The sequence below is a fragment of the Megalobrama amblycephala genome, linkage group LG15, assembly GCF_018812025.1.
Source record: "Megalobrama amblycephala isolate DHTTF-2021 linkage group LG15, ASM1881202v1, whole genome shotgun sequence".
Taxonomy (NCBI): Eukaryota; Metazoa; Chordata; class Actinopteri; order Cypriniformes; family Xenocyprididae; genus Megalobrama; species Megalobrama amblycephala.
The window spans coordinates 34308020-34318831 of record NC_063058.1 but is presented as its reverse complement, the minus strand read 5'-3'; the positions used below and the strand labels follow the sequence as shown (position 1 = coordinate 34318831).

At 36.2% G+C, this 10812-nt stretch overlaps 1 protein-coding gene across 1 annotated transcript in view; it reads right to left on the bottom strand.

Moving 5' to 3' along the window:
• Positions 1–2453: 2453 nt before the first annotated feature.
• LOC125246971 (neogenin) overlaps positions 2454–10812 on the bottom strand; it is a 159673-nt gene continuing 151314 nt past the window's right edge. Inside the window, 7 exon segments of the mRNA XM_048158133.1 lie at positions 2454–3978; positions 5618–5730; positions 6073–6324; positions 7846–7998; positions 8290–8382; positions 8460–8508; positions 8510–8669. Coding sequence (XP_048014090.1) covers positions 3895–3978; positions 5618–5730; positions 6073–6324; positions 7846–7998; positions 8290–8382; positions 8460–8508; positions 8510–8669 — 904 coding nt within the window. The 3' untranslated portion in view covers positions 2454–3894.

The window sequence follows — 10812 nt, the reverse complement described above, 5'->3', positions numbered from 1 at the left end:
GCATATCCAATCTTGCCAGTATTTCTCCATTTGACCTCATCAAACCACAAATATAAGCAATATGTTTTCCAACAAAAACCAAATGCAAATACGGTCTTATTTAATAATGTAACAAAATAAACGACATTGAGAATGTGACTCTAGCAATTATGTTCAACAGCACTCGAAAACGGGTTTGCTGTTGACTACTGAAACTGTAGTTCCCAGCATACTTTGCATGGGACTTAAATTAAATATAGTAAAAATGTTGCAATTAAGTATTGCCTAATGTGTTTTTAAGCAACATTAGAAAAGGGGGAGACTTGTTAGTGTTTAATGTTGTTATGAATAAACACTATCAAGAAACTGGCTTTACTTGAGGGAATTTAATGCTTAGATATTAAAGTGGACCTATAATGCCCCTTTCACAAGATGTAATATAGTTTCTGGTGTCTCCAGAATGTGTCTGTGAAGTTTCAGCTCAAAATCCCTCACAGATCATTTATTATAGCTTGTCAAATTTGCCCCTATTTGGGTGTGAGAAACAACACGCCGTTTTTGTGTGTGTCCCTTTAAATGCAAATGAGCTGCTGCTCCCGCCCCCTTTCCAGAAGAGGGCAGAGCTTTAACAGCTCAACAACAACAAAGCTGGAGAATCTCACGCAGCCAAAATGACGACAGTGTTCAGCCTTACATTGTTCAAACCGGAGTCGACACTGATGGAGAGACTCAGGAAGAAGTTACAACTTTTAGACGTTTCTGAATGGTTAGTGGATAAATTTATGTAGTTGCTGTGGAGTCGATTCAACTCATCCACTAGCATGTGCCGTCATGTTAAAGGGATAGTTCACCCAAAAATGAAAATTTGATGTTTATCTGCTTACTCCAAACGCATCCAAGATGTAGGTGACTTTGTTTCTTCAGTAGAACACAAATGATGATTTTTAACTCCAACCGTTGCCGTCTGTCAGTCAAATAATGGGAGTGGATGGGAACTCGATCAATAAGAGTTGAGAAAACATGCACAGACAAATCCAAATTAAACCCTGCGGCTCGTGACGACACATTGATGTCCTAAGACACGAAACGATCGGTTTGTGCGAGAAATCGAACAGTATTTATATAATTTTTCACCTCTAATACACCACTATGTCCAACTGCGTTCAGCACTCACTTAGTGAGGTCTGATCGCGCTCTGACAACGGCAGTGATGTCTCGCGCATATACATCAATGAGTGCTAGACATCACTTCTACTGTCAGAGCGCGATCAGACCTCACTAACCGAGTGCTGAACGCATTTGGACATTGTGGTGTTTTAGAGGTAAAAAATCACCTACATCTTGGATGCTCTGGGGGCAAGCAGATAAACATAAAATTGTCATTTTTGGGTGAACTATCCCTTTAATCTTTTGTTCAAATCCAGTGTTGAATTGATCCTCGTTTGTGAAGCAGTCCGGCGTAAAATGACGACATGAACAACACTCTACTACAACAACTCTTCCTCTTCTCTAAAGCAGCCCAACATGGCTCCGCCCCCTTTGTTGTGTGTTCTTTGGGGCGGGGTTTATGTAAATTTTAGGGTTTGTGATGTAACTAACCTGGGAAGAAGCTCGTTATAGTCCCTACCAGCTGTTTGTTGTAGTGATTTCTGTAAAAGAAAATATCTCCCTTTGCATTGAACTTTGAGCGTCGTAACTTTGCAGATGTTGTTTATGCTCAAACAGCAACATTACACACTAACTAAAGTGAAATCATAATCAACCACCCCTTTAATTCTTTCCCCATCTGCTTTAATAAACCAAAAACAAATAAATTGACAGCCACCACCAGCATTTTTGATAATTTTCACAAAACCTTCATGGCCACCAGAATATTTTGTCCCCTCGCCCCCTACTGTATCACAGTGAAGACATGGATTGCCAGAAAATTCTGTCAATGGTGGAGAAAGAGTTAATGTGATATTGCTTGCTAATAGTTTAACTAGCTAACTAGTTTAGTGATGTGACAAAAATGATTGAAATAGAATAAATCATGTCACTTTGAGACTCCTTAACTGGATCACTTAAAAGTAACTTAATTCTCAAACAAATGAGTATCTTGATTCACGTGGAACTGATGCACATGGTTAAATCATGTAAATTCAATACACTTTTTTCAGTGTGTGAAACAGCCATTTGATAACTCGCATGCTCCTTGTTTTAGCCAGCGGTGTCCCACAGGGCTTTGTATTGGGTCCGTTTGGATTTGACGACAACTTGCCTTTTATTCATCCATGATTTTTCAGAGCATAAAATCAGCTTTGATAATTTGTGGAGAGCAATGAGCTACAATAAAAAATAATTGCATGTCCAATCTTGCCAGTATTTCTCCATTGACCTCATCAAACCACAAATATAAGCAATATGTTTTCCAGCGAAAACCAAATGCAAATACGGTCTTATTTAATAATGTAACAAAATAAACGACAGTTAAATGTCTTTGAAACCAGCTGTTTACTTGTGACATCATTGTTATACATAAAATAGGTTCATATTTCACATGGCATCAGCGATTCATTTCAAATCCAAAATATAAAAAGTGCAAATGACAGTTGACGGTACACCGACCATACAACATGGTTCGGTGTCTTCTTTTTTTCCGTTTTTTTTTTTTCTTAAATCTTCCCCCGTTATTGTAAACACAAACAACAACTTTATTCATAAGCAGACCTTGTTACAGCCACATTGACATTCATGACGTGAGAAACTGTACACGAGCAAGGCAGAGTTCGTCGCTGATATTTTCTTCCGCTCATTCTTTGGGAGAAGGGCTCGGCTAAACGGCACGGTGAAAACACAACGCAGAATATTTAACCGTTCATAACTTACATGGAAAATGTTTACAAAGCAATGTGTCGTCTTCATATAAAAACCAACCAAAACATGAATATATATAAAAATTGTCCTTTTTGAGAGTGTACAAAGTATTCGTATAAGCAAACATTTGCAGTTCGTTGTATATCTATATATATATATACCTCTCAAAGTACAAAAATCTGAGAGTCACTTGGCATTAAACTCCTTCATGATGATCTCTAGGGCCCCAAAAACAGGCGTCAGGGTCCTGAGGAAGAGGAGCAGTACGTGAGGAACAGTTCATTCGTTTGAGGAGTTTCTGAAGCACCAAACATCAACGTCACTGGATTTAGATGGTGATTCAGAGCGTAAAGCGAGAACCGCAACAAGTCCATGAGGAGATTTCTGATGCATATTCAGACTTTTAATGCTACCAGTGTCCCAGAGACACCGAGATCTTCGTTTTCTCTCTAGATGAAGCATGATGTAAGACACTGAAATAAAGCCATGAGACATTCATGAGAATTCATGAGCAAACTAAAATAATTGGTTGTAAATTATGATTTTGTGTAAATTGCCACATTTAATTCCAATGCAACAACTAAAATGCTGTCGTAATAGACAATTTATGCAAGAAATGCTTCATATTCATGATCCATCATTCATAAATTCATTATGTAAATTGTCGTATTTATTCACATGACGATTTACATAGGAATGTATGATTTTACGCATAATTTACACCGAATTATTCAGCTTGCATTTCATGAATGAAGCCCAATGCATGAGCACGTGAGGTTTCGTCCTAAAAAGCGTAATGAAAACATACATATACAAGCTAAAAATATGGAACACGTAAATACAATCCCCCCCAAAAAAACATTAAAAACATGTTTTCTGTGCAGAACGGCTCATCCGAGTTGAGAAAATGGCATTCAGTTTTCATCGATTTCTCTGGCAAGATCCATGCAGGATGAAGAAGATGAAGCGGCGATCCGTTTTCAATCTGATCTGAGATCAGTTCATTCAAATGTCCTGGTTCTTCCTGAGGACGAGGTTCAGCCGTGTGATGGAAGCGGTTCAGCCTGTGGTGATGGCGTTCAGGTCCTTCATCAATCCCTCCAGATGGGCCATTTCCTCGGAGAGTTCGTCCGTCTCATACGTCTGAGAGAGAGAGAGCCATGCCAGACGAGCCGAGTTAGAGTTAGGACTGAGGGATGCAAGACAACGGAGGGAAAGAACGACAAACCCAACAGAATGAGGGAAAGGGAGAGGAGCACGAGGGAGGGAAACGGGTTTGGAGCGAGAGAATAAAGCAAGACGCTACAGCGCAACCTACGACAAAACACACAAACGCATGCATTTCAGAAGAGTGACGCAAATTAAAAAAGAAAAAAAGGAGCATTTCATTTTGGAGTTATTTAAAATTAGGCACAGAAAGAGAAAATGATTCAAATGAAGTCAGCCAGTGAGAAACAAAAGAGAAATGGGTGAAAAGAGAAAAATAAATCAAATTAAACACAGATTTGACTTTCGTAATAACAGGGTGTCGAGATCACACTTCACTCCAAAATTTAAAACAAAACAAGAAATTCAATGTTGTATAAAGAAAATGCAATGTTTTTTTTTTTTTCAATTTCCATTAATTTCCATTAATTGAGTTCTTTTATTGTGTATTATTAATGTCTATTAAAGGCGCCATCAAACGTTTTTTTTTTTTTACAAGATATAATATAAGTCTAAGGTGTCCCCTGAATGTGTCTGTGAAGTTTCAGCTCAAAATACCCCATAGATTTTTTTTAATTCATTTTTTTAACTGCCTATTTTGGGGCATCATTAAATATGCACCGATTCAGCGTGTGCGTCCCCTTTAAATCTCGACTATAATACAGTGCATTTACAAAGTTCACACAGCTAATATAACCCTCAAATGGATCTTTACAAGATGTTTGTCATGCATACTGCATGCATGCGTCGGATCATGTGAGTAAAGTATTTATTTGGATGTTTACATTTGATTCTGAATGAGTTTGATAGTGCTCCGTGGCTAAAGCTAACATTACACACTGTTGGAGAGATTTATAAAGAATGAAGTTGTGTTTATGAATTATACAGACTGCAAGTGTTTAAAAATGAAAATAGCGACGGCTCTTGTCTCCGTGAATACAGTAAGAAACGATGGTAACTTTAACCACATTTAACAGTACATTAGCAACATGCTAACGAAACATTTAGAAAGACAATTTACAAATATCACTAAAAATATCATGATATCATGGATCATGTCAGTTATTATCGCTCCATCTGCCATTTTTCGCTATTGTTCTTGCTTGCTTACCTAGTCTGATGATTCAGCTGTGCACAGATCCAGACGTTAATACTGCCTGCCCTTGTGTAATGCCTTGAACGTGGAACATTGGCATATGCAAATATTGGGGGCGTACATATTAATGATCCCGACTGTTACGTAACAGTCAGTGTTATGTTGAGATTCGCCTGTTTTTCGGAGGTCTTTTAAACAAATGAGATTTATATAAGAAGGAGGAAACAATGGAGTTTGAGACTCACTGTATGTCATTTCCATGTACTGAACTCTTGTTATTCAACTATGCCAAGATAAATTCAACTTTTAATTCTAGGGCACCTTTAAATATTTGTCATGATTTAATGTCACAATGTAAAAATAGGCTTCATTTTCTTTATGCAAAATATAATTTCTTATTTCTTTCCTTTGATTTTGGGGTGAAATGTGAACGATAGATGTTTTATAATGAAGCATTCACAGAAAATCTTCAGCTCTCACCATGTCCAGCATCTTGCTGGTTTCTGATTGGTCAGGAGCACTCGGGACTGTTACTGCCATTGGAGCTCGAGCTCGATTTAGTGTCCCAATAGACGCGGTTTTCACGCCGGACGCTGAAACACAGATAACAGCACATGCTATGAACTCTACCACACTTAAAACAACCAATCACAGGAGCTTTTCTTAAAGGGACACTATGCAAGGTTTGGCGCTCTAGTGGTTAATAAACAGAACTGCATGCGTCTTGTGGAAGAACATTGTAGTTGGAGCTACTTCTGTTTCTGCGCAGCGGTCAACATCTAAAACAGTCTGAATATAAACACTTGTTATAGACGTACTGTAGTGATTCAGGAAGAGACAAAACCATGGTTTGGAAGACGGATTCTTGATATGAAAACACAAAAAAAGTTACTAGTGTACCTTTAATGTCAAAATTGATTAAGCAGGAAACGGACCTGGTTGTGCCAGCAGAGGGGTGCTGGGTAAGGCGGTCTCGTAGGTGGGCGGGTTATGGGCGGAAACAGTGACAGCTGGCACAGCGAAGCTCTTGAGCGGGTGTGTCGGTCGAACGTGGGCCGTCGGCGGGTTTATGCTCGGCGGCTCTTCCTCTTCGATCACCGCCTCTGTCTTCTGGAGCTCAGCTGTAGTGATGGGCTGACTCGGGGCAACCGGAGGTTCGGGAGCAGGGGGCTGATTCCTCACAGACTCTACACACACACACACACACACAAATAAATCAATGAATACAATCATTTTATTATTTTACAAATATTAAAAATAAAATACTATACATCATTTATTTTAAAAATGTTGTTTTTTTAAATGTAAAAAAAAAAAAAGTTTTTATTATTATACTTAAAGAATAAAGGTTATATATATATATATATATATATATATATATATATATATATACACATATATATGTATGTATTAAAAGATTAACAAATACATTTACTATATATAATATTTTATATATATATAATTTTTAATTATAAATATATTTAATATATATAAAATATATTTAATATATAAAATATAAATATACAAAATTTTTCAAGTGTAATTGTTTATGAAAATATATATATATATACACATTTTAAATAATTTTAATAAATTAAAATAATAAATTATACTTATATATATATATATATATATATACACATACACATATACACACACAATTTTATTAACTTAATATAAAATAATATATATATGATAAATGATATTTGATATCTTATGAAATTATTATATATATATATATATATATCATATATTTAATATAAATGTCTTCTTAAATACTTAAATGTATTAAAATATAAAATACACATTTAAATATATTATTATATACATTTAAAATAAAATGAGTCCCATATTTTAATATATTTTAAGAATTAGTATTTTAATATTTTATTATATTTAAATAATTAGTATTTTAATAACATAATATTAATTAGTATTTTAATACAAAATATAAAAATACTAATCATTAAAATATATTAAATATGTTAATATGCACAAAATGAATCATAAATCACACAGGTATATTTGTTATTAACTTAATATAAAATATATTTAATATATAAAATATAAATATACAAAATTTTTCAAGTGTATATGTCTATGAAAAATATATATAAATTTTTAATAATTTTAATAAATTAAAATAATAAATTGTACTTATACACACACACATATATATATATGAGAGTGTGTATTAAATTTTTTTTATTAACTTATATTAACAAAATACATTTACTATATATAATATATGTTTAATATATATATATATATATATATAAATCTTTTGTTTTTTTATTAACAATATAAAATATATTTAATATATAAAATATATAAACAGAATGTTTCAAGTGCAAATGTCTATGAATATATATATATATATATATATATATATATATATATATATATATATATATATATATATATATATATATGTATGTATGTATGTATAATTAATTATTTTAATTTATTAAAATTAATATGTGTTATATATCAGAAATATATTTTCTGACAGTAGATCATCACTCACACTAACAGCAGCACCAAAACCAATCAGTACCATGATACCATGTGTAAAGTACCTGAGTCATGTGTTTATTTAATGCACTATGGTATCCTCTGAAGAAGCGTGTTCATAACACCCTGTTATTAGCGTCTGATAGCATGACTGTCCGCTGGTGCCGTGACAGCACAGCAGCTGTGAGTCTCACCTGCAGACGGAGCCCTGTCTAAGTATGTGTTGGGGGTGGCGGGCGCTCTCAGGCTGATCTGGTGATGAAGGTAGCCGCGCGGCGGGAGGTGATAGTGATGATGATGGTGATGAAGATGATCGAGGGAATGAATGGGGTGAGCGCTAATCACAGCTGAGAGGACACACACACACACACACACACAGTGAGATTAACACATCTGTTCCACACTACACAACATCCCTACTAAGGCAGGATTCTGAATGAAACACAACCTCACGGGAATATCCTAAATGCCTGGAAAGCTGTTTAAGAGGGAAGCTCACTAGGTTTGAATCTAGCTATCATGACACAAGAGGACAGGAAGGAACGGCACATGAACACTGCGTTCACATCGACGGCATGAAAAGCACATGACAGGTTGAGGTGGTGTGGGACAATCAATGATTTTTACTCTGAACTCACGTTGAGGCGGCTGAGAGTCGAATGGCATCATCATTTTAGGTCTCACTCCCCTCCGACCGGCCATAGTGGACACGCTCTCCTCCACCTCATGACCTGGACGCACACATGCACGCGTTTACAAAACAGATCCGGTCCTGGATGCTCAATACAGATCTGCATTTGAATCTCACCCCGTCTCTGATGGGCGGGCTCAACGACCGGGTCCTGGGCGGTGCGAGGGGATGGGCGTCTCCGTCATGACCGGGTTGGGGTCAGGTGATTTGTCCATGGGTTTGAGCTCCAGACGCTCGTGATGGATCCAGAGGTCAGGTGGTTTCAGGTCTTTAGACGAACTCTTGTACTTGTGGGAGCCGGTGCTGGACTTACAGGCTGCTCGCTTCCTGAAAACACGAACACAACCCAACATGTTTAACAGAAAAATGAACTGAAGCTGTTCATGATTGTGAATCATGTCATATATATATATATATATAGTCAGTGTTAAGCCTGATTATAATTAATATGACAATGTGTACAAAAACAGTAAGAAATGGCTCAAAAGTTATTTTTGTGTATCTGTCAGTCTGCATGTATTTCAGTTTAGCTTTGTTTTATTGGTGCATAAATAGAGTTTGGAAAAGTAATTTAAATAGAGGAAAGTAATTCAAATTTATTTTAGATTTTTCCTCATTAAAATGATATTTGATATCTTATGAAATTATTAAATATATTTGCATGTACGTTTAAATATACAAATTTAAATATATTTTTATATACATTTAAAATAAAATTAGTCCCATATTTTAATATATTTTAAGAATTAGTATTTTAATATTTTATTATATTTAAATAATTAGTATTTTAATAACATAATATTAATTATTATTTTAATACAAAATATTACAATACTAATTATTAAAATATATTAAATATGTGACCCTGGAGCACAAAATGAATCATAAGTCGCACAGGTATATTTGTAGCAATAGCCAACAATTCATTGTATGGGTCAAAATTATCAATTTTTCTTTTATGCCAAAAATCATTAGGATATTAATTAAAGATCATGTTCCATGAAGATATTTTGTACATTTCCTACCGTAAATATATCAAAAATGTATTTTTGTGTGTGGATATGCATTGCTACTTCATTTTCTCAAAAATTTGATTATTTTGCACCCTCAGATTCCAGATTTTCAAATATTTATTCAGCTTTCAGATGATCTCAATTTCAAACTAGATAAAAAAGTTTGTCGAGACAAACTTTAAGTTGGCTTGAAAAAGCCAGTCCAGAAAGTTTGAAGTAGTTTTAAAAGTTTTGAAGTTTGAAAGTTTGAAAGTTTGAAAGTTTAAGTTTTAGTTTAGTAGTTTTGATAGATTTAGTTTGATAGATAGATAGATAGATAGATAGTCAGGGTACTCAAGGCAGTTACTAGGGTGTTATGTGGTTGCTAGGGTACTCAGGGTGGTTGCTAGGGTGTTGCTATGCGGTTGCTAAGGTATTCGGGGTGGTTGCTATGGTGTTGCTATGCGGTTGCCCGGGTACTCTAGGTGGTTGCTAAGGTGTTGCTCTGCAGTTTCTAGGGTAGTCGGGGTGGTTGCTAAGGTGTTGCTATGCGGTTGCTAGGGTACTTGGGTGGTTGCTAAGGTGCTGCTATGCGGTTGCTAAGGTAATCGGGGTGGTTGCTATGGTGTTGCTAGGGTACTCTAGGTGGTTGCTAGGGTGTTGCTATGCGGTTGCTAAGGTACTCGGGGTGGTTGCTAAGGTGTTGCTATGCGGTTGCTAAGGTGTTCTGGGTGGTTGCTATGGTGTTGCTATGTGGTTGCTAGGGTACTTGGGGTGGTTGCTAGGGTGTTGCTATGCGGTTGCTAGGGTACTTGGTGTGGTTGCTAAGCTGTTGCTATGCGGTTGCTAAGGTACTCTGGGTGGTTGCTAAGGTGTTGCTATGTGGTTGCTAGGGCACTCAAGGTGGTTGCTATGGTGTTGCTATGCGGTTGCTAGGGTACTCGGGGTGGTTTCTAAGGTGTTGCTGTGCAGTTACTAGGGTGTTGCTATGCGGTTGGTAGGGTACTCAGGGTGGTTGCTAAGGTGTTGCTATGCGGTTGCTAGGGTACTCGGGGTGGTTGCTAAGGTGTTGTTATACGGTTGCTAAGGTATTTTGGGTGGTTGCTAGGGTATTGCTATGAGGTTGCTAGGGTGCTCTGTGTGGTTGATGTGCTGTTGCCATGGTGTTCAAGGTGGTTGCTTGGGTGATCTGGGTGGTTGCTATGATAGATGGAATGGCAGTTTAATTGAGTCTGTGTGTTTGAATTTGAATTTTGACAGTTGGACGGAATGTTCAGATCAGCCAAGGCAGTTCAATGAAAGTCAATGGGAGTTTCCAGTTTTAATCAGCTTTTTTAGGAAAACCGTAAGTTGGATCAGTTAGAAAAGATATAGCAACAAAGTTAACAACAGTCTGAAGGTCTGACCCGAGTTTGGTCTCGAAAAATGGTCTCAGAAAAATAATAAGTTTAAATAGCATTACAATAAGTTGGCTTTTT